General features: G+C 47.0%; 1 protein-coding gene across 2 annotated transcripts in view; it reads right to left on the bottom strand.

The window, feature by feature from the left end:
• The window catches only part of LOC129383158 (uncharacterized), a 100,999-nt gene that overhangs the window by 68,931 nt on the left and 6,831 nt on the right, over positions 1-25,237 (bottom strand). For both annotated transcript variants that reach the window (XM_072286775.1, XM_072286776.1), the window contains exon 2: positions 10,012-10,107. In XM_072286775.1, coding sequence (XP_072142876.1) covers positions 10,012-10,075 — 64 coding nt within the window. In that variant the 5' untranslated portion in view covers positions 10,076-10,107. The remainder of the gene's footprint in view (positions 1-10,011; positions 10,108-25,237) is intronic.

Here is a 25,237-nt window from a genome sequence, read left to right on the forward strand (position 1 = left end):
AAGCACATCCATCAGCAAACAGTGCAAAAACGGGGCACGGGAAAGGAAAGCACGACACAGGTGCCCACAGGCGCACAAAACACAGGTACACGACATACTGCCTGTGTCGCATGCTCCTTTCCTGTGCCCGTTTTTGCACTGTTTGCTGAAGTATGTGCTCTGCACGCGTTTTCTTTTCCCAATATATTAGCTGGTGCGGACAATCTCTCTGGCACGGCATGTTACAAACGGAGAGAAGTTTGGCGCGGCTGCCTGGCTAATCGGGAGATCGCGAGTCGCAGCACTGAGATGATGCGTGAGCGCGATTCAATGTAGCCCCCGCAAACAGACCACCGCGCATGCAGCACTTTGTTTCCATACAGAAGACGTGCACTTCTCTGGTGTCATCTCGTAGCCATCGTCGGCGCACCACTACACATTCCTTCTCACGCTGATCCATACACTCCTCTTCCTAGCGCTTTCATCGCTATCGCCATCTTTCGTCCCCCACTGCGCTGCGCGTTCGCTCGGTTACGAAAGACATTACCGACGCTAGCCGCAGGATCTGCGCTCTATAAGGGCGCCCACACTGCTTCGCCGATGGTCGGAGATCACTCTAGTCGCAGGCACCTGTTCAAAGTGGCGCTCTGGTTCGGGATCGTTCTGCGCACATTCCGATGAGAGCAGCCGATGGCGCGCTCGTCGAAATATGGAGGAAATGGCGATCCGGCTGGCGCAGCACAAGCCTCGTATCGTTACGGGCCGGAAGTGAGCCGCAACCTTCCCGCTTGTGGCAAGTAGCTATGTATCAATAGAATGCTACTTTACACACTCTCGCAACCGCGAGTGGTGCAGTCATGAAGCGGCGCTCAATAGACGATTGCCGGCCGAGCGGGGACTAACATATTGGTGCCACTATCGCTGGTAAATCTTAGCAGCATAAGAACTATACCCGACCACAAACTCCTGTCGCAGCACAGCCAAAGATGCGCATCCGCGCGCGCCCGTGTGGAGCTTCTGCTCTTTTGTTGGTAAGCCAAGTGGTGCGGACGTATATCTGGCGGTTTACACAGGGAGGTCTTAAAAGATCATTCGTTTGCAAGACCAGGAGAGGTATCCTGTAAGAGTCCACCTAGTGGACATATCCATTACTTCGGCTGCTGAAGTTCCGATTGGCTATGGCGCCTCGCTGGACCGGATGCGCAGCCCAGCGCAGCCAATCAGAATTTCAACAGCAGACGAAACGGACTTGTCCACTAGGTAGACTCTTACAGAATACCTCCCCAGGAGAACCAGACACGAACAACAGAAAGTCACAAAATTAGAAACAGCAAAAAAGGAATTCCTTTTCTTAACCAATCTTTTTAGTTCTTGGGAAATAAATCTTGAACTAACAACAAAACAAAAAAAATGAAATGTTCACAGGAACTTTAGCGTGCGCTAACGAGTATGAAGACGAGAGCCTGCGCGCTCACAAGACAATCATTGAATTACTCGACATCCTTATTTGAACGCGTTTTACTTGCTATTCTTTTCTCCAAGCAAAGGCCGTGGGTTCTCGTGCCTTTATAAACTCTTTCCTAGTTACCTCTGTCTTATTTGATTTCGCCTTAATTCACACCAAATATCATGGGTGCGACCATCGATGGTGGCACCATCAATTTTCTGCCATTAAATTTTGGTTCCACCACTGATCGAGGGTACGACTCCCACCAGAGATCGCGGGTTCGAATAAATTAATTAACTTTGCTTGAAATAACACCAAAGATCGTGGGTTCGACAATCAATGGTTACACTATTCATTTTCGTGCAGAAAGCTCACCCTGAGACGCTCGCCCGTGCGCATTGCCCGGCTAATGTCATGAGGCTTGATCTATGAAGTAGTTGATCCTAGATATTGGCATTGTTCACTGGGATGTAATTGGAACGGTAAGAAGCACACTGTAAAAAGGTATGGCATGTGCTCATGTTTGTCTCAGCACTAAACAATGATTGTATACTGGATTAAGAAAAAGGAGCGGCAAATTGCTCGCTGAGAAGGCCGATAAACATTCAGTGCGGTGAAACTAGAGAAGCAATGATATTGAAAAGGGAAAGAAATTATACAAAAAAAGAAGAGGTTCAATAGTCGCACCGGCACATCACAAGTCGCCGTAGGCGTCGAAGTCCCTAGTTAGAACGAAATAACTTTAAATAGCTGCGACAGCGTCCACGCAAATGCTCATATTCTGCGGCCTAAAGCACTCAGCACGGTGCGAAAACCTGCTCGCAACAGACGCAAATCATTGTGACCGCACATGTATCCAGAAGCGCAGTCTGTCGCTGCGAACCCGGTGACCGCTGCATTGAGGCTTTCTTCTGTTGTGCTCCATCTCGTTATAAAGAGAGCCTACTATACGAGAATATTTCACATAATTTTCTCTCAGCGACTGCCTACTTTTCACGCAACAAACCGGTTCGGAGGACTCCATCCCGGCGACCGCGCGCAGAGGGCGTCCACTGCATGTATTCGGTAAAGAGCTAGCGTCGTTAAGCCATTCTGTGCTGTCTATTTACCCAAGATTATTATTTTGACCCTAAAGAAGCCCTGTCGTTTCGAGAGTACTTACAGAAATGTCCAGCGTGGTATTTTTATTGTGCGCCGACGTACAAACTTATGTGGAGCGCGTCGCGTTATCCCTCATACTACCCAAGAGAGTGGCTTCTGACAGATGGTGACTCCATGAGGCCTGGCCGCGAATTATCGCTAGTGTTGCCGCCGACGCTTCAGACGGGTGAGGCCAAAGCCACCTTGGCCAGGCCCTCTTTACTTCGTCGGTAAGAGAACAGCTACTCGATGGCCCCGACCCGTCAGCCGCTGAGCGTTTAGCGGCGGCGAATTCCCGTCGCTTTCGCAGCCATTCGGGCTGTTATTCACGTCGGCGCTCTTCGAAGGCACGTTCTTCTTTAGAGCGAACTGCGCGCGTCCTACCCATAGCCAGTCTTAAGTGAAACTGCTGATAACGTCGCAATGGCGATGACTACGTCAGAAGAAAACGCGGCGCAACGATTGATGGATAAATTATGACCTTTTATTTTCTCTGGCGATGCGACTTGATAGACGGACGCAAAAATTGTTAGAACCTAGGGCCCTATAACGTAAAACTATTCCAACATGTTTCTAATCTAATCTCCTGACGTCAAATTGGCGTAACCACCAACGCAAGCACCGGGCGGTCACCCGCAGGGTTGTCTGAACAGACCAATCAAACGCTCTCCTCGTTCATAGGAGGTCACTTTTGTTTGCTTGAAAAACGAATAACATTGCCTACACTGAGCGGCTTGTCGTATGTAATTGGCTGACAAGAGGCAAAGAGACCGCTCAAGTGGAGAGGGATTCACTGGGGCAGAGCCACTGCACTGAAAATTGATAACCGGATGAAGAGGGTGATGCCGGTGTCTGCGATTGGTCGGCTTTCCCTTAGCTTGTGGTGGCTGGTCGAAAATCACGGCGGCATGCAACCGAAGCTTAACAATGACGCTAAAACTGACCTTCAGCAAAGAAGAGTTGGCAGAATGAGGTGGTAAACGTGCCGAAAAGGCGCGAAAACGTTACACGGCAACGCAAGAAGCCATATTATACGCAAATACACTCATGCTCTCCGGCAGGTGCGAGTAGCCAGCGTCTCAGCGATCGGCGGCAGCCATCTTTTATTCCTTTCGCAACGGGGCAGCCTGCGGCTATTTCGAAGAAAATTCAGTTTTGTTCGGCATAATAATGCATCTTTATCGTGTACACGTCATTTTAACGCGGTGAGTTTATGCGGTTTTGTGACGTCGCGTGACGGGCAGGTGAAGTGGGTGCAGCCCGAAAACTTTTTACCAATAGCCGAGGGGTAATGGCGAAAAGGGGTCGAATCAGAAATAACTGTTTTCTTTTTTTCTGTCAAATCATGCATAATCAGTGTGTACACATCATATCAGATGGGAAGGTATCGCGGTTTTCGTGACGTCGCTTGACAGACAGGTGAAGTGGGGGTGGTCGAAAAAAGTTTTTGACGAATTGTGGAGGGCTGATAGCAGAATTCGAATAGAAACGTTTGGAATAGTTTTACGTTATAGCGCCCCTAGTCATATACAGCTTCGCTGTAGAAAGACAGCCCAGCGTCATGACGGTAAATTAATTAAATTATGGGGTTTTACGTGCCAAAACCACTTTCTGATTATGACACATGCCGTAGTGGTGGACTCCGGAAATTTAGACCACCTGGGGTTCTTTAACGTGCACCTAAATCTAAGCACACGGGTGTTGTCGCATTTCGCCCCCATCGATATGCGGCCGCCATGGCCGGGATTCGATCCCGCGACCTCGTGCTCAGCAGCCCAACACCATAGCCACTGAGCAACCACGGCGGGTGTCATGGTGTTCAAGTTCTGTCCTCTGCTCCGCAAAAACAAAAAGACATGTCCAAGAACAAGTATACCATGGTTTGCAATCCCTCAAGTTCCCACGCAAATCACTAGCCATCGTGAAAGAACTCAACAAAGGCTTCACAGTAAAGTTTCAGTGGATTCCCTCCCACATTGGTATCTCAGGAAACGAAAAAGCTGATCCGCTTGCATACGCAGCGCTCTATCATCCTCCCAAAATCAAGGCTCCAAAGAGTAATCAAGTGCAAAAATCTGACATTCGAAGTCACTTTGCGTCGCTTTGGATTCCACCGCATATGCCCTGCGTAACCAAGAGATTGCACCGAGAGGAAGCCACACTTCTATATCGAATAAGGACAGGATCTGCTAATACACCGGCCTGGTTATTTAAAACGGGGCGAATCAATTCTCCGAACTGTACGGCATGCAACGAGACAGGAGACATTGAGCACTTTTTGTGGTCCTGCCAGCAATTTCAAGATGACAGAGACACTCTCCTGAAGAATCTGCAAAACAAGGACCTTCCGCATGCGCGCCTGCAACACCTTATATTTCCCGAGGGATCAGTTATAGCGCGCAAAGAAACTTCACGTCTCCTCATCGATTTCTTAAGAGAGACTGGTTTGATGGACATATGGTGAAACCCTTCAGCGGTATTGTGCGAGACGCTCAGGCGGAGCAATTGCCGGCCATGTTCGCCAGGCTAAACCCGCCTGTTGCTACTATTCACCACCACCACCACCAAGGGTGAACGCAGGTACCAAGGTAGAAACAATCAAGTGCTACATTCATTCAGACTCACCACGTCAAAAAGTACGTGGACTGCGCTAGTTGTGTGGTTTACCACATTACTAAATAGCGCGAAAGTGCTTATTCGGCAAACCAGACGCTGTCTAAAGGAAAGATTACGCGAGTGGAAATACACGTGGCAGCTCCTGACAGCACCTAGCAGCTAGCGAACATTGCAAATGATCTCCGCGACTACAAAACACCAAAGCCACTGGCACAGGAAAAACGAAAACAGAGCGAGATCTTGGGAAACATTCGCGATAGCAAACGAAAAAGAAAAATGTGTAAGCGCTCCGTCGACCATACTCATCGAAGCTGAGGTCGAGTTTGCCTGGGTTAACGGGTACAAGTGAACACTGCTGTTCAAGCCCAGCGCATCATCACATGTCGTCACCTTGTCACATCCAATATTACACCCCTCCCCCCTACGTCACCTTTTTTTTGAGCGAGCTTACTAACAGTTATAAACGAGTTAGTAGTTCGCATCACGTACGTGCACGTTTTGTTCCTTTATGTTCGTCCATTAGGTTTTCCGTCAGTGTAACGCTAAGCGCAATACAGTCATAAACGTCCATGAACTAGCCTCCTTCACCGCTTTACAAAAATCGCGCAGGAAATCGCCGAGGTCTTGCCAGACCAGAGCGAACATCTTCTTGCGGCTGCACCACTAAGCTACGTTGACATTGTTGCCCCGCCCCAACAAGTACTGGCGGCTGCGCCACTCAGCTAAGCTCAAGTCGTTGGGAGGGCCCAGCCACTCTCTTCAAGTATGCTACTACGCTCTGCCGACTTCGCGGCTAGGCCCCGACTGCCACCTTCCTAACAGCTACAGAGCACGATGTTGGCTCCTTCTTGCTTCTTCAATTCATCCTGCGTGATGGACCAGCGGAGAAATCGCTCAGTGGTCGCGGACGTGTCTTCTTATCCTGTTTAGATGAAGCCATTCTTACTGGGTACCATGTAGTTCATCGCAAAATTGCGGCCTGCTATCCTCAAACAAATGACCTTACAGAACACTTCACTGTACGCTAAACAACATGCTTGCAATGTATGTCTCCTCCAACCACACAAATTGGCACGTATTTCTGCCCCTCCGTAACCTATGCGCACAGCACCGCTGCGTACAGCACCGCTGCGCACAGCCCCGCTACCCATAGCATCACCCACTTTTCCCCCATTCTATTGCAGTACGGCAGGCACCCGCCGCACACCACCGACACATTGCTACATTTCCAGACGGATGCATCTGAATGTGCACCAATTTCTGCCACGGCATGACATGCTGATATGTGCCGTGATCTCGCACCTGTCTTTACCTCCAATGACCAAGAGCGCCAGAACAGTAATTGCGGTGACACCACATCCGCACTCACTTTTTTCCTGGAGCGCTTGTGTGGCTTTCCTTTCCTTCCGCTGCATCTGTGCTCTCTTCGATACGACTGGCCAAGCATGAAGTGCCATACCATATCGCCGAGCGCGCATCCCCTGTTAACTACGTGATCGAACCCATTGAACCGTGTTCGGACATGCGTCGTCTTGAACGAGGCATTGTAAACGTCGAACGCTGCAAGCCGTACTATGATCCACCCTTAGTGAGGAGCAGTTAGGTCGCAGGACCACTCCCTTTTCGTTCCCGGGGATAATTGTAGCGAAGAGGAACACTATACTGGGCCATCCCCTCCAGCGCTTTCTAGTGGGTCAAGCTCGCCAGCGCTGTTCTCGGGAAGCGCCGCTCGTTCTGTGAGTCCGTGCCCTGCGCTGACTTCGGCCCAATCACTGTTGGCTAATAAGCACCTTTATATTTAATTTTTCTAAAGAAGGCATGGTATAAGGGGCCGTGCATTTTACAGTCGGCGAGTAATCAGTAATGCGCTCATAATCACACGGTCGTGAAACCAACCTTGAAATCATCGACCAACAGCGACGTGGCAACTATAAGGAGTTATCGTTTTCTAAGTCTAGCTCGCAGGATTTAAAGCCCCGCAGCTGCCCGATATACTACCACTGCCGACGTGCAGAAGACAGAAAATATTGTAATTGACCCTGCATTATTCGTTGTTGACACCAGTTGTAAAACATGTTTTACGGCATGTAAAACATCTTATAATCATGTAATCATGTGATCATGTTGTAATGTAATCATTCAATCGGTAATAGCGACGGGCGATGTGTACAAAGGGCAGGGACGTAATCAACGCGAGCTTACGACTCGCGCTTACTGTGAATCTCTTGTTCAAGGTGAACAATTGCAAGCCCCTATCCCAATCACGAAAGAAACGGGTTACCCAGTCTTTTCAGACAGGGCTAAAGACATGCTGCTTCCTTCAGTGTAGCGCGCGTGCTGCCCCAGCCCTGGCTCAACCCTCAAAGCCAATCCTTTTTGGAAGGTTACGGATCCGTTTTGCCGACTTCTCTTTCCTACATTGGTTTATCGACTAGAGGCTGTTCCCCTTGGAGACCTGCTGCGGATGTGGGTATGGTCCGGCCCGAAAATCACACTCTCTTACTCGGAAATCAAGGGCCACAGGAGCACACCCGACAGCGCAAGGGCCGCACTGCTTTACGGAGCCGCCGTCCCTATCTCGGAGTGAACCTATTCTAGGGACTCGATCTCCTTACAGAGAAAAGAAAACTCATCCCGGGGCTCCCATCGGCGTCTCCGAGCTGGTTTGCCTTGCTGCACTGGGTCCCGAAGGACCGATCTCCGTAGCCGGGTTCGGGACTGTTAACCCGATTCCGTTTTGGTTGCAGCGAGGCCTCCCTAGACGGGAACACGGTTGCGCTTTATTCCGCTTAAAACTAAGAACGCTTTAACAGAGTGGCTGCATCATCAACGGCGGCGCCAACATCATATTACTAAAAACCGTACTTACAAAGCTATAAAGGAAATACGCCGAAGTCATACCAAATTCTACGCTGCTGAAGCGTGGGGCCGGTAGATGCTCGGATGTAGTCCAACTAAATGTCCAAGTAATGGGTATGACCCTTTTAGACAAGTTATCTATCTTACTAAACGAAACAAAAGGCAGCTTAGCCAAGCATAATAACAGAAAAGAGGAACCGAAAATAGACATCATGCGCCAAGATTTTCTTAGTCAAATTTATTCAAATTGCAAAGTGTTACGCCACCTCGAAGAGAAAAAAATTAGCATAAGCCTTTGGCAAAACAACTTTAAACATAAGATTCCATGAAGCTACCTATTCCAACTATGTAAATCTAGTGAATTTAGGCATGGGGAGCTCGAGAGTGTCGAAGCTTGTCATTGTATTACGAAGTCCACAACATTCATTAGGTCATATAGAAACAAAATTCCCTAGAGGAATTCCTGACTTGCTTATTAAAAATGACTTTGCTTTAGTTTATACGACAGAAACTATGCATTTCTGATATATTGTAAAGAATATTTATTTTTGAAATGGCTACATTAAATCTGCCCTTTGTAGACGAGTATTGCCTGCAGGGAATACACCCAAAAATATTTTTTGTTGCTGTGTTTCGATATTGGGTACAATGGTTAGGACTAAATGTTAACTACTAACGCTGATTGGACAGGCGTTAAGTGCTGTTTGCTGAATTATACAAGAAACACACGAGAAGGAAGGGATATTCGGCTAGCGACCCGCTTTTCCTTGAAAGCACGGTCAGAGCAGACGCAGATGCAAGGTGCTCAGCTGCAGTGGTTACCACACAGGTAGTGTAAGGGAAATTTCATGCATGCCTATTAAGGCAAAATCCTTAAGTGGCTCATACAACCGATGGTCCAGAAAACGCTGCGTGCGGTACAGAAAGTCGCTTGAGCTTGCCTCGCGCAGGCGCGCGCTCGTGCCACTGCTCGCGCGTTCGTCGTCGTCGTCTTGCACAGCTGGCTCCGTTGCCGCTCATCATGCCAAAAAGAAAGGTACTCAAACTCACGACTTTTGGTGGGAGTTGAACTCTCGAGATTATGTGGAAGTCGAACTCACGACGTTTGGTGTTAAGGCGAAGTTAATTAAAGCACAGGTAATTATTATCAACTTAATTTAGGTACTACAAACACGTGACCTTTGGTGGGTGTCAAATCCATGACCTTTGTTGTTAAATAAGGCAAAGTTAATTAATCCATCGTCAATTAATCCACTCGAACACACGAGCTTTGGTGAGACAAAATGAGTAACGAGAAGTAACGACGGATTCAGATGAGAATACCAAGTAATTAAATGAATGTCACTTGAGTGTGCAGGCTTTCGCCTTCGCTCTCTTTCGCGTATGCTAAAGTGACTGTCAAGTTAATCTTTTTTACAGATGGCGAGAACGATGTTTACAAATTCCAAACGAAGCCTTAAGCGGCTAGAGGTATAGTGCACTTCGAGTTTTCTATCTGAAGTTTCGCTCTTATACTGAAAAAATTGCCGCAAAACATTTTTTTTCTTTCTTTTCGACGAATATAGTTCGCCTCGGAGTATTTTGCATAGTTTACACTCCTCGTCCTTAAAGGTTTCTAAAATATTCATCTAAGACCACACTCCTCTACCCAGCTAACAACACTATGTATCCTAGTTTCATGTCAATTTCATTATACTTACTGAGCACATTTTCTTTATAATATAAGCATGCATGCCAATATGAGACATATTGGTGTTTAATCTGGCATCAGGTCACTTTTGCATAACTAGAGTTGAGAGCCAAAAAAATGAATCAACCTCTCTACTTTTCTACGAACACTTTAGTAAACAAACGTGAACTTATGAAATGTAATCAATTAAGGCAAATTCTCAGGATGTACGGGGGCTAAAGTGCATCTTGCATCTATGTGTAGATGCAAGATGCATCTATATGTAGGAATTAGAGCTTACCCGTTCTCTGCGTATATGCTGTCCGCAGAAGGGAAAGAATACCGAAGGCGTATAAATGAGCCATCGACCCTTTTGAAGCGCACGATGTATCACTGCCTGGAGAAAAGATATGTGTCATCAGGCTACGCTGTATTTAGTTTGCAAAAAACGCTGAATATATCGTTATCACAAAGTACACAACCTAATTTATCAGTGCTACTCAAAACGCTCGTGGAAGCCCAAATTATGGAGATAATCTGTGCTGCATCAGTTCCTTTCCCCCTTCCACATGCGAGTGAATGCGGCTGTAGCACTGCATTTGATGTTTCGGAAGCCTCTATTTGGAACTTTTGTCGCAGTTTGCAGCCAAGTGCTGCACATTCACCGCAAGGCCCTTCGTAGTACTACAGTGGGACAAGTTTAGGGGGAGTTTTATTGCCTCGCCACAACATACATCTTCTTTCTGTACTCACGCTTCTCGAAAACGAGGCGAGCAGTTACTAAGAGTGATAACACGGCAGTGTGTTCCGTGCGCCGGCAGAACGTAAAAGATAACGCAAAGGAGATCCAACATCAGGAACTTGTAACTTAAAAATTCTGTCTTCTGAACGGCTGAAAACAGGCTTCGCGCCAGCGCATTTGTCTTGAGTGCGAGTAGAAGAAATTCTGCGAGTGTCTAGCATGGTCTTGCTGAGGGCCTGTCTTGTGGCCACCTTTGTGCACGTAGCTCACCATCGTGTCGGCTGCGACCAAGTAGTTTAGGAAACTACAGTCACCCGTGTATTTGTGCTCTTAGAGTGCAGGAAATAATGCCTGAGAATTGAGGAATGCTTGGAAATCTGATGTTTTCGTAATATTTTAGGTATGGTTTTGTTTCAGATGAGTCGGGTGTTTTTCTACACCATGTATGTAAAAGCGAATTGTTTTTGTTTGTAATGCCGCCCCTTCACCACTTTCGCACCATGGGCCTCTACACACACTATTTCTATAAGTTGCTAATACCAAAATGGCACATGCTAGTAGTTTATTTCCTTTTTTCAGCTGGCACCGTCTGGTGGAGTTGAGTAGGGGAACTACTGCTGCTTACCTGGTGCCAACATATAGTATAAACGAATCAGAAGCTCGGAGCGAGCATTTATATTGACACAGTATTGCGAAAGAACACAGTATTGCTTCTGTGTTCTTTGACGTCACGACCACGTGACAATATAGAGCAAAATAAACATTTTGTCACTTTACAAGGCATCTTGCCCCCACTGTTTGAAATTGCTCATGGTACAGATTCGGTGGAGGCTTGTAAAGATCGTTCGCAGCCATATTTAATATAATACGATACCGCACCATGACCGCGCGAGGTTGAGCAGCAGAAGCAAAGAAAATTCCGCAACTATCAGCGCAGGCGGCGCAACACGTTCCAGCTAGTGTTCCAAACGTGCACGCCCAAAACTGAAACCGAAGCTGTGGTGCATGTATTACTGCCGGCGGCTTGGAGGGCTACAGTTGACTCAGCCGCTGGGCTCTATGGGAGTGTCCACTCTTGTTGAATTTCTTTTTCTGTGTAACTGGTCTAAGGGAGTTCGTCACGTGAGAAAAACTGCCACAGACCAAAAAAAAAAAAGAAGAAAAAGTACAGAAAAAGTCGTAGTTTAGACCAAAACGCGAAGTATCGATTGCGATAAACAAACTGTAGAACGCTATACGAAGTAAGAATAGTACCTTTAGCGGCCGTATGAACCTGCAAACATTCGCTTACTAAATAATTTAACAGGCGTGGGGTCATGCGGGCTCAAACAAACATGAACACATTTCTTTCGATGAACGTGGAAACTCGCTGTCAAAACGCTGGACTGAAGAAGCACGGAAGCCGCAGCGAGCGAATTGACCTTCGTGGTTCAATGCGTGCTAAGCTTCGAGAAAGCTGCGCCCACGAAACTTCGAGGCCACCGCGCACCCGGACTTTGGTATTCGTCGCAGTTCGCTTTCAAGATAGGGACCGCGCAGCTGCCTAGGTCGATTCAAATAAGTCGCGAAGATTCGGGTGAAAAGCGGTTCAGAACGAATTGTCACCGACATCAGCAATGGTAGTTATGGGAGCAGACATTGAAGAGCGACTATATATGTTTGGAGGGAACAAACATTGAAAAAAAAGCGGTTTTTTATTTAATTTAAGCGAGATGCAGTTGGATACATTAAACGAATATAAATTTTGTGGTCAATTTTAGAAATGCATCACTAGAAAAGAAAACACAAGTTTATTTTATTTTAATATTAGCAATAAATACACGTTTTAAGCGTCCATCTGGCGTTGACACCGCTGTCACTTGCAATGCAATGCAGCTCTTGAAGTGGGCAAAAAGGGGCTCTCGTAAAGTTCACCTGTTACAATACGTCCCTCTCACACGTTGTGTTGTTTTGCTTGTCGACGTTTGTCTGAATTTGGTGACTCGGGTAGCTTCATCGTTTGCTAAAGTCCACAGTCAAAAGCAGTGAGTTACGACAGCCAGATAATTGTTTACTTTAGTTGTTTTCGTGCGACTGCGCTGGCCCACGTGCTCGGCGTCCGACGAAAGGACCAGCACTCTACACCTAATGCTTTCGTCGGCCTCCAAAGAAAGTATTTGCTGAGCAGGGGAGCCATTTCGGCTATCTTCCTGCTGGCCTTTGCCTGCATTGCTTTCCGCTCTCAAATATCGAAACGCCCATCAAGTCGACCGGCAGGGCATATGATTATACAGTGCTAATAGTCAGGCCACCAAAACAAATTTCGCGCCTTCGAGAACAAAATGACGTCACTTTAGTGTTTAGCGGATATGGCGTAATCTTATTTTTTTCTTCCGCCGGAAGTGTTTCCTCGTCACAGAGATTGCGCTAATCCACATGAACTGCGGAGGAAGTGCCATGTTTTGAACGTATTGGATTCTATGGAAGCTTCGCTACCAGGTATATATGCCTTGCAGCCGTCCCCTCCCCGACCTCCTCTCTCCACGTGCCTTGCGCGCGACTGAAACCGGCGCACTTCCTCTCCACTTTCCTTAATTGCGCGTGCGACGTTAAGCCGCCATCGTTGGCTTGCCCTCGCACGCTTTCACTCGCACGTACAGCATACGGCGCGCGGCGACGACGTTATCGCCCTTGGATATTACGGAACATCATTGCAACGCTGACGGTGACGGCAGACATGCGCCTGGAGTGTCCACACATTTGCGAACGCAATCAAAACTAGTAAATAGGTATTCTTACTACTAGCCTGTCTGGTGAAAGAATTTGTAATGTGGTTCTGGCGCAAGTAAAACTAAGTGGGAAGACGGGACAGAAATAGTGCTGTTGCTATCCCTTATTCCCGCTTAGTTTTCCTTGCGCAGCAACCTCATTTTGAGCATGAAACAACTAGGCCATCATCGCATTAGGCTAAACAGTTTCGGTCGCACCGCCCAAGGTACGGCGAACGCCCGGATGTTTCAAGTGCGCCGTACATCCGGCAACCGCAGAAAAATGCCTAGGAGGCCGCTACGGTGAAAAGATGGCAAACTTTGTGCGCGTATTCCCCTCTCCTTCCTCACAGTGCGCGCGACGCCCCAATGTCTGTGTAGGTGCGCCAGTGCTGTTTCCATTTAGCGAGCGGGACGGTTAAACTTTATGTGCACATTCGTTCCTTCTCTCCATCCTCGGCAAGAAATACATTGGCGGTGACTGCTCCCGCGTGTGCGCATGTCAGTGCCTTTCCCTTTGCTCGAACAGTGGCGATTAGAAAATCCGTTGAACCGCTTCCCACGTACCGGATTTTTTAACTGCCAATGACGTGGAAGAGGAAAAAGAAATCTTTAAACTCGCTTCCATGTACCGAGCCGAGTAGCGCTTTCGAAAGGGTTCCAGAAGATACCACCTCTTCCTCTTCACAATCACTTTCTCTCTCTCTTTTCATGTACCGAGCAATGGCCGCGAACGTGGAAAACGTTCGCCAACAGCCTTCAACGTTCATTCAGCAGAAGCTAGAGTGTGTGTCGCTCTCCGTCAGGAAATTTGTAGAGCCGACCGCTCCATAGCAATTGCAATTAAAATTTCCTTTTTTCTCGTTACGTCGATCGTTTTGCGTCTTCGTCTAGACCAGTGCCTACTGGTGAAGCTCCAGACTGCTAGGCCCCCTCTACTTCGAAGGTTCTGTGTGCACAGTTTGTAAGACTATCGAACACAGGTACCCAGCTTAACAACCCGGGATCTTGCGGGAAGGCTAACAAAACGACTGAAACGCGAGAGTTTCTCCCCATGTAATATCAAACACTGACTTAGAACTGCTTAGATTTCTGCGACTTTGTATATGCTGATTACGGTGTTTCAAAAATTAATCCTTGTGCGCTTTGCGCACGTTATCTATAACGTGTTAAAGACAAATAGGCACCGCACGCTTCGTGAGAAATGAGAGGCGTGAGTCGCGCTGGCTCTGGTTACCATCGAAGTCAGTTACTGTACGTGCATTGTCAGTATTGTTCTCCTCCTCCGCAACGCCCCTTCCCCACAGAATGCAACATACGCATTCACTATTTCAAGGTAAACAAAGCCGCATCAAAGTATAACTGTTTATACTGTCACGTTGTACTGACGGTCAAGAACACAGTAGAAATGTTTGAAGGATGAAATTATCACAACAGCGGCGAACACAGTCGGCGATCGTGGAAAATTTGATCGGCGGGTGAAGCGCGTAGGCTTTTTTTTTATACGTGGCTTGAATTATAATCAGCGGTGGCGTAGAGGTAGAGCATCTGCCTCGCATGTAAGAGGACCGCGGCTCGAATCCCGGTGCCATGCAATTTTCCACCAGATAACAAAAATTCGTGGGTTGATAAAATTGCATAAACAGGCCTGGAGTGCGGCCTGATGCCTGTGACCAGAACCGGTAACGCACACCCTCACCAGAGCAGAATGGGCCGCCCTGGTGCAGTACTTGGCCACAACCTCCTATATGAATACAAAAATCAAAACAAGGCCCTAAGTCCTGAGCAGCTGCGAAGCAGCTGACAACGGCGATGGTCAGACCTGTGACGCAGCAAATTGTCCTAACAATCTCTGGGTCCGGACAGGCCGCCATTGGAATCTGTACCTGGCAACGTTTTACGCTAGAACGTTATCTAGTGAGGCGAGTCTAGCAGGGCTATTGGACAATTTAACAGGCAGTAAATTTCATATAATAGGGCTCAGTGAGCTTAGGAGGACAAAAAAATATGCAGTGCTAAAAAGCGGCCACACCCTGTGCTACTGGAGCTTAGCAGAGAAACGAGGACTATGACTCGGATTCCTGATTAATAAGGATATAGCTGGTAAAATACAGGAATTCTATAGCATTAACGAGAGGGTGGCAGGTGCTCTGAAAATTCATAAGAAGCACATATTGAAGGTCGTACAAGCCTACGCCCCTACATCCAGTCATGATGACCAGGAATTCTAAAATAAAAATTAAATTATGGGGTTTTACGTGCCAAAACCACTTTCTGATTATGAGGCACGCACGCCGTAGTGGAGGACTCCTGGAAATTTTGACCACCTGTGGTTCTTTAAAGTGCACCTAAATCTAAGAACACGGGTGTTTTCGCATTTCGCCCCCATCGAAATGCGGCCGCCGTGGCCGTGATTCTATCCCTCGACCTCGTGCTCAGCAGCCTAACACCATAGCCACTGAGCAACCACGGCGGGTAGGAAGTCGAAAGCTTCTATGAAGACTTGGAATCGGCGATGGGTAAAGTCAAAACGAAGTACACTATACTGATGGGCGACTTCAATGCCAGGGTAGGCAAGAAGCAGGCTGGAGACAAGTCAGTGGGGGAATAATGGCATAGGCTCTAGGAATATCAGGGGAGAGTTATTAGTAGAGTTTACAAAACGGAATAATATGCGGATAATGAATACATTCTTCCACAAGCGGGAGAGCCGAAAGTGGACATGGAGGAGCCCGAACGGCGAGACTAGAAATGAAATAGACCACATACTCTGCGCTAACCCTGGCATCATACAAGATGTGGACGTGCTCGGCAAGGTGCGCTGCAGTGACCACAGGATGGTAAGAACTCGGATTAGCCTAGACCTGAGGAGGGAACGGAAGAAACTGGTACATAAGAAGCCTATTAAAAGAGGGAAAATAGAGGAATTCCAGATCAAGCTACAGAACAGGTATTCGGCTTTAACTCAGGAAGAGGACCTTAGTGTTGAAGCAATGAACGACAATCTTGTGGGCATCATTAAGGAGTGTGCAATGGAAGTCGGTGGTAACTCCGTTAGGCAGGATACCAGCAAACTATCGCAGGAGAGGAAAGATCTGATCAAGAAACGCCAAGGTATGAAAGCTTCTAACCCTACAGCTAGAATAGAGCTAGCAGAACTTTCGAAGTTAATCAACAAGCGTAAGATAGCTGACATAAGGAAGTATAATATGGATAGAATTGCGCATGCTCTCAGGAACGGAGGAAGCCTAAAAACAGTGAAGAAGAAACTAGAAATTGGCAAGAATCAGATGTATGCGTTAAGAGACAAAGCCGGCAATATCATTACTAATATGGATGAGGTAGTTCAAGTGGCTGAGGAGTTCTATAGAGATTTATACAGTACTAGTGGCACCCACGATGATAATGGAAGAGAAAATAGTCTACAGGAATTCGAAATCCCAAAGGTAACGCCGGAAGAAGTAAAGAAAGCCTTGGGAGCTATGCAGAGGAGGAAGGCTCAGCTAACAGCAGCTAACAGCAGATTTGGTGAAGGATGGTGCGCAGATTGTTCTAGAAAAACTGGCCACCCTGAATACGCAAGGCCTCATGACTTCGAGCGTACCAGAAAATTGGAAGAACACCAACGTAATCGTAATCCGTAATCCATAAGGAAGGGGACGCCAAAGATTTGAAAAATTACAGACCGATCGGCTTACTGTCCGTTGCCTACAAACTATTTACTAAGGTAATCGCAAATAGAATCAGGAACACCATAGACTTCTGCCAACCAAAGGACCAGGCAGGAATTCGTAACGGCTACTCAACAATAGACCATATTCGCACTATCAATCTGGTGATAGAGAAATGTGCGGAATATAACCAACCCTTATATATAGCCTTCATTGATTACCAGAATTTGTTTGATTCAGTCAAAACCTCAGCGGTCATGGAGGCATTATGGAATCAGGGTGTATACGAGCCGAATGTAAAAATACTGGAAGATATCTATAGCGGCTCCACAGCCGGCGTAGTCCTCCGTAAAGAAAGAAACAAAATCACAATAAAGCAAGGCATCAGGCCGGGAGATACGATCTCTCCAATGCTATTCGCAGCGTGTTTACAGGAAGTATTCAGAGACCTGGATTGGGAAGAATAGGGGATCAGGGTTAATAGAGAATACCTTAGTAACTTGAGATTCGCTGATGATATTGCCTTGCTTAGTAACTCAGGGGACCAATTGCAATGCATGCTCACAGACCTGGAGAGGCAAAGCAGAAGGGTGGGTCTAAAAATTAATCTGAAGAAAACTAAAGTAATGTTTAACAGTCTCGGAAGAAAACAGCAGTTAACAATAGGTAGCGAGGCGCTGGAAGTGATACATCTACTTAGGCCAGATAGTGACTACGGATCCGGATCACGAGACTGAAATAATCGGAAGAATAAGAATGGGCTGGGGTGCATTTGGCAGGCATTCTCAGATCAAGAACAGCAAATTGCCATTATGTCTCAAGAGAAAAGTGTATAACAGCTGCGTCTTACCAGTACTCACCTACGGGGCATAAACGTGGAGGCTTACGAAAAGGGTTCTACTTAAATTGAGGACGACGCAATGAGCTATGGAAAGAGGAATGATGGGTGTAACGTTAAGGAATAAGAAAAGAGCAGATTGTGTGAGGGAACAAACGCGAGGTAATCACATCTTAGTTGAGATCAAGAAAAAGAAATGAGCATGGGCAGGACATGTAATGAGGAGGGAAGATAACCGATGGTCATTAAGGGTTACGGACTGGATTCCCAAAGAAGGGAAGCGAAGGGACAAGCGAATTAGAACACTAGTGGCGTCTTCCCCATCCGTACTTTCTCACTTCTACATTGTTTTATACTTCCACTGTAAATACCATTCACATACACAATTGAATTAAATGTACACACAGAACAAAGTTTAGTATATTTTTGAAAGGTAATGAGATTACCAATCACAAATTATATCTAAATGTATGGATAGTCTATGCCTAGAGAACGAATATGTTGCTGTTTGTTCACTTTTCTTCAAATTGCTTTGCGTACTTTTTTCACCTTGAAGAAACGTGCAGACTGCAGTGCCCCCGTCAGCAAAATCTTATCAACAGCGACTGAAATGCACGTGAATGGTATGTGTCTCAGTATTGCTTCGCTTTCCAGTAAGCAATGCTAACGACTCAAGTAATGAAAGCTCTTCTAATAATTTAGAAATTTCTTATGGATGGAAACATTGTCACTTGCACACAAAGGTCGTAAATGTATAGAGAGCGTTCCAATCAAGTTCATGCACCCAGATTACAGGAAATGAGCAATTGCCATACTGGAAGAAATCCTAGTGCATAGGGTTTCCGCTGCCAGTATTTCTTTAATTACTGAGGTTTATTCAGCTACTTGTGATTAATTATCTAACTCCAGACGTACTATCATATTATAAAAGTCTCAATGAGGCATTTGTAGGCAGAGACAAGAAATATCTAATTGCGCTCTTTTCAGCGACGTACTAATTGCTTACTTACTTTTTTTCGACAGACGAATAAACCCCCACGAAATGTGAAAAAAATACCTCGGGACTACACTCCCACGCACATCATAAAGCAGCGCCCTCGAACAAACTCCATCTGAGTTAGCCAGAATGAAGTGAAGCAAATAAGGAGAAAGCGGGATCAAGCTTGTTCCTTAACTGCCGTGCCCCGAGTGAAGTAACACGTCGCGTTTGGTGTTAGTTGAAAACAAGCTACGGTAGCTGTTGTCGTAGCGTAGATAAAGACCATGGATGTTTCGTTTTTCTTTTTGCCACAACACCTATCTCTATAAAAGCGATTAGGCAACGTCAGTGGAAAGATTTAAAGGTGCGTTATGTTTAGCCCCAGTCGCCATGCCTTTCCCGAATGAGCAAAAGGAAAACATGATCCTGGCCTTGGGAGATACTAATTTTACGAAGAAGGCCGCAAATATATATCAGTCATGTAAGTGGGGCGGTAGAACAAACACATCGACTCTAATGAGAAATTACAAAAACCTGAGACAAACCGGTAGCTTCGAGAAACAGCGCCGGGGGGGCTCGGTTATTGATTGCTAGCCTACGTACGGATGTTAAAGTATTTATGACCTCAAAGCTTCATGCTAGCGTGTGGGATGTGGCCACCCAGGTGCCAATTTCAAAGTGATCAGTTTTGAGGATTCTAAATGGCTCGCCCTTTCAGCCATACCATCTTAACCTGCAACAATGGTTTGAAAATAGGGACCTGCATTATTGTCTAGATTTCTCGAATTGGGTCCTCAAAAAGGGCGATGGGTCACCGGACCTCTTGAGCAATATCAAGGGTACAGATTGAGCAAATTTACCATAAATGGCCAGGTAAATTTGCATAATGCCCACTGTTGAAGTTACTCCAATACACACTGGGTAAACCGCCGTCGGCACCAGTACTAGTGGTCGTTCAGTATGGGGGGCGGAATTCACGCCAGGGCTATAATAAATATCATCTTCTTTAATGACACACTGACTGCACAGCGTTGTGTGTACGAAATCCGTGAAAGATAGGTAGACGAGTTTCTCAGTGAAGTCCGGCTGTGACGTCTTCCACTTCTGTGGTATCAGCACACAGCAGCAACCGAGCACGAAACTGGCTGGATGCGACTTTTCGTGCGCAATAGTTTGAAAGGCACGGGAGTGTAAATTGGCCGGTTAGGTCACCTGACCTCTCTCCACTTGTTTTGTCTGTTTTGGGTTATGTGAAAAATCGCATTTACATGATTGAGACGGATGTCAGATGAGCTCAAGGCAAGGTAACGGATGCATGCCGTAGAATTCCGGCGTCGGTCATCAAGGAAGCCCCTGAAGGTGGGATAATGCGGACTCAGTACTGCGTAGCTGCAGGAGGAGACTTATTCGAACACTTCTTCTAGGCAGCAGCTTGTGTTCAAAGGCACTTAGGAATTCATAGATAATAAGGGCACACTGAAATATGATGGTTTAAAATGCATAAGCATATCTCTCCTTATCCAACAGAAAAACCGTCCCTCGTTTCGTCCCGCAGGACGATCGATTTCAGCATAGCGCTCGCAGCAAGGAGCGTATTCACCTACGTGATGCCTCTGCCTTCTATGCCAACGAAGCGGCGAGAACACATCGCTCACAGAACTCTCAGAGCTTGCCCCACTCTACCACTTTTGCAGATCGTCTTTCAAGATACGGGCCGCGCCGCCTACCCTGAAGTAGCCGCCGCCGGAACACGGTAGGTTGCGGTTGATAATGGTTCAGTGTGCATCATAAATGTTGAATAAATTTCGTTCATTCGCGACATCTTCCTAGTCATTTCATCCCACGCCCACATCCGCTGCGAGCTATATGTAACACCAGTGAATATTGCTTCTAATCACCTCTTCTACATCGTCTCGTGCAGGTCTCACCTTACAGTTCGTTGTTGCAACCGCGCTTCTCCATTTCAAGGTTCTTTCGCGATCGTTTTCGCAATTATACGAAACATACAAGAATACTACCACGAAACACCACGTCAGTAGTAGGAAATGCTTACGCGTCATTCATGTAAATCCCAGAGAAGATTCTGCATGGTTTTTGCAGCGAATCTGTATATAGCTACCCTCCGGCAGCGGTCTATTTCCGTCCGTCTACGCGTCGCGTCTACACACACACACAAAAAAGGTTCGTCTCCAGTTTCTCGCAAATTCTGTGTAGCTCTTAATCTAATGTCGCGTTATCGTGGAAAAAAATCATGCGGAAATTAGCCGCTAGGACGACTCTATCATTACGGCGAAACTCATTTACTTGTTTTGGTTAATTAGGTCGCAGTGAAGCTGGGAACATTACAGAATTCACGTCTCCTGTCAATACATATGTCCGTCTACGGAAGGAGTATGGTTACAGAAAACAGCTGTAACTCTTGTTTTATCGAAAGTATCGCAAAAAACATACGACAATTAGCCGCTAAGACGACTAATATTATAACGACTTTCATCTACTTTGCCTAATTACGTAGTTAGCAGTGAAGTTGTAAATGTCGTGGATTTCCCGTCTGCCATGTGGCGGAACTTACACATGTCACTAGTTCATCAAACAATAAGAATAAATGACTCTATAGTCAAAACGTGTATTCGTTGTCTGTGTACTTCAATTTATTTTTATTGATTTATATATAAATACTACAATCCTGGTCGGGATTTGAGTCGGGCGGGAAATGCTCGATACATGACCTGATACAGTAATATTGGCGGACAAGAGAGAGATAAAAAAAAGAAAAAGAAAAATGTATACAATGCAGTCCATATACTCATAGATATACACAATATACACAGATATATACCGATATGCATATCCATAAACACATACCTACACACATACCTCGGTTCATATAAAGCAATAAATTTACAAAGCAGGTTAGCGAAGCACCTCAACAACAACAACAACAATAATAATAATAATAATAATAATAATAATAATAATAATAATAATAATAGTTCCCATATATATAGATACACATGTCGCTTGAGGTAAAAACACCAGTTTCGCTGCTCGTCCTTCTTTAGAGAATGGAAGGGCTGATGTTTTTTTTTTTTTTTTTTTTGCAGATGCCCCGATAGCTAATTTGGCTTATATATAAGTGGTACATTTGCTTTCTTGAGCCCATCGGTTTTACCTTTTCTCTACACACTAGTCGCTTCTCTATTTGTTTATTTCGCTTTTATTTTTTGCCACGAACCTGTTTTTACAACACGTATACCCTCTAATGAAAAATAAAACCATCACTTTAATGTTGTTTTCGTCTGAAACAGGTTTCTCGAGCGAAATATAGTTGCACGCGCACTCTTTGGATGCGGTGCGAGCAGAGCCGTGATCTCCAAACATTCTTATGCCTATTGTATTGTGTTTCGCGTTTCTTGCGTGGTCAGAGCGGTGCTTCGGTCGCGTTATCAAGGGGCTTTCGTTAACAATAAGATCAGTCGGCCTTGAGAAACAGATAACAAGTGTGACGTAAAACGAGAGCAAGGAATAGCTGCGAAGTCGCGAAACCTGCTGCTGGTGCTACTTCCGTACCATCATCAAAGTGATGCGCTGTCTCTTATGGCTTGCGACAGGCAAGTCAGTTGTCAGTCAGCTTATTTGTGGGCACTGCTTTATGATGCGGGTGGCAGCGCTGTCACGTGGTATTTTTCATATTTAGTGGGGTTACACAAATTAAATTATGAGGTTCTACGTGCGAAAACCACGGTCTAATTATGAAGCACGCCGTAGTAGGCGACACTGCAAATGTGGAACACCTGGTGGTGTTATTTAACGTGCACCTTTCACTGGTGTTTTTCGCCCCCATCAAAATGCTTCCGCTGTGGCTGGGATTTGATCCCATGTGTTCGTGCTTAGCAGTCCGACACCATTGCCACTAAGCAACCACGGCAGGTTTTACGTTGGGTTTCTTTACGAGTCGGAGAACATTGCACGCAATTAGAACGTCGCGAAAGCACCGCAGGTAAATTTCATTTGACATTGCCCTACGAATGCCTCATTCGCACTTTTGTAGTTACCACACCTCCTTTATCCACCTTGTGAAGCTCACCCAAAGGTTGCCACGCTGGTGCACCGCAACCCTGCTGCCGTGCTGCACCAGCAGGGCGTTTCGTCGGACAGTGCCCATCTCTTCCACAACATCGTTCCTCGCCGCCGCAATGAGGCAAGCCTCTTCGTTCTCAATGTGTACAGCCCTTCCAAAGCCCCTTCATCCCCTCTCCTCCGCCTCGTCCTCCGGAAAGCGCTTTCCTGCGCTGGCCGCAACGCCCAGGTCATTACAGGCAGCTTCAATGCCCCCTTTACCAGCTGGGCTACTCCCAAAACACCTGCAAGCCACTCACTCTGGACTGTCATCCACATCGAGTTGCTTTGCGGTCCTTAATAATTTCGCTCACCCTAGCAGGATCCGATCCAGTGCCCAACGAGACACCACTCCGGGCCTTGCACTCACCATAAATGCGGCTGGTCTGGCCTGGACTAATACAGGGGTATCCTTTGGTAGAGATCACTGCGTCCTCTGTCCTACTTTACCACTCCCATCTCTTGCTCGCACCACTATTTGTCTGACCCAGATAGCTGACTTGGACCGCTGCCGCTTCAGTCGTCTCTATAATTTCTGTTCTGCTCCGATCACCGATCTCTCTGCATGGATTCAGATCCGTTTGGCGGACGTCGGCGCTGCCACATCAACACTCCTTGCAACAGCACACTCCACTATGGCAGATAGCCGCCTGCTTCACCTTTGGGAGGCCGATCAAGCGGTCCACCATCGGTGGCAGGCTCAGAAACACAATCGCCGCCTCCTGCTTCACTTGGCTCGGCTTGGCGTTGGACATGAAGGAGCACTGCTTTTCTCTTCGATAGCAGTAGGCCCAGACCTGCGACTTCCATGGACGGAAAACTGGGCTTCCGCGACAAATTGTCGCTTCTGAGGGTGCTACTACACGCTAAACAAAGTAAATCTTCCCAGCGCAGTTATCTTCTGTCTCATTTAGAAAACGCCGCATAAATACATTCACTACATCTGAATGAATGAATTCGTTCAAATACACTGCGCTGCGAACTCCGGAGTTGAGTGACAAACAGCACACAAATGCCTCGCAGTCTAGCTGGGTAACACCAAGAAAAATAACAGTGGAGTGGAGGTTTGGTCCGTTTCACTACTAAAACCCATCATCCCTACTCATCGATAGTGATTTCATGACGGTTTTCCGGGGCCGCAGCCTCTGTACCAACCACCCTACTCCTCTTCCTGCCTCCTCTTGCTCCCTAACCCCGTCCTTGATGCGGATATCTGTTTGGGAGAGGTTCGTGCGGCGCTACTCACGCTCCGCAACACCTCGGCACCGGGGGCGGACCGCATCACTAACAAGGCACTCCGCAACCACGATAACCCCTCCCTCGGAACCCTTACCGGCCTTCTCAATACACATTGACACGCTGGCACTCTCCTCCCCTCCTGAACCCATCCACGTGTCCCTTTCATTCCCAGACGCGGCAAACCTATTGTCCTCGAACACCCCCGCCTCATCTCTCTCACCTCCTGTCTAGGAAAGCTGTTCGAACACGCCATCCTCCAGACTTATCTGGGCCATCATGACTTGTATCCCGACTCCCTGATAGGCTTTCGTTCCGAGTTATCCCCCCAAGATGTCATGCTCCAGCTTTCCGAGGATCTGCTACACCCCTCCCATCACAGACGCACTCGAGCTATCCTGGCGCTGGACTTAACGACCATTCGACGACGTACACCATACCACCATTCTGGACACACTCTCCTCCCTCCAGTCAGACCCCTTGTCCAAGTTTATTTCGCCGTTTTCGCCGCGAATGCACAGCTGAAAATTTATATGAACTACTTTCCTCTCCTTCATTCTTCGTTGGCAACAAGGCTACCCCCACCTCCCCCCCCCCCCCCCCCAAGGCTCTGCCTTGTGCCCTCTACATTTCTACATCACCCTCTTGCCGTTTGGACGTGCTCTACGCACTATTCCAGCTCTGTCTCATGCTTTCGACGCCGATGACATCCTCATCTATGTGACAACTGGTAATCTTGGTTCTTAATCAAGTGCTTGCAACTCTCATGTCAGCCCCATAGCTCACCCGCCGCCTCCTATTTGCGGAATGACCACTGGCCCTTTGGTCGTCCCAGATGGGATCAACGCAGATCACCAGCTGTTGAACTCGGCTTTGGTGTCATGGTGCTTCATTGCGCTCACAGTCATCACTTCCTCCCTCTTTCCTTCTTTCTATTTCCCCTTTACCTCACCCAATTGTAGGGTAGCAAACCGGACGCTCGTCGGTTGACCTCCCTGCCTTTCCTCTCTTTGCTATCTCTCTCTCTCTTGGCGACATGGATACAACTGTCCAGGCGGATGTGGACGCGGTGTTCACTCACGCCCAGGCTATCGGGCTGAGCTTCTTCCTGATCAAATTGGAGTTCCTGCTCCTTGCGCCCCGGGAGATCGCCCCCCTGCCGCCTTGCCACACTCAACGTCTTGCTTGATGGCAA

This window comes from Dermacentor andersoni, chromosome 3 (genome assembly GCF_023375885.2).
Source record: "Dermacentor andersoni chromosome 3, qqDerAnde1_hic_scaffold, whole genome shotgun sequence".
NCBI lineage: Eukaryota > Metazoa > Arthropoda > Arachnida > Ixodida > Ixodidae > Dermacentor > Dermacentor andersoni.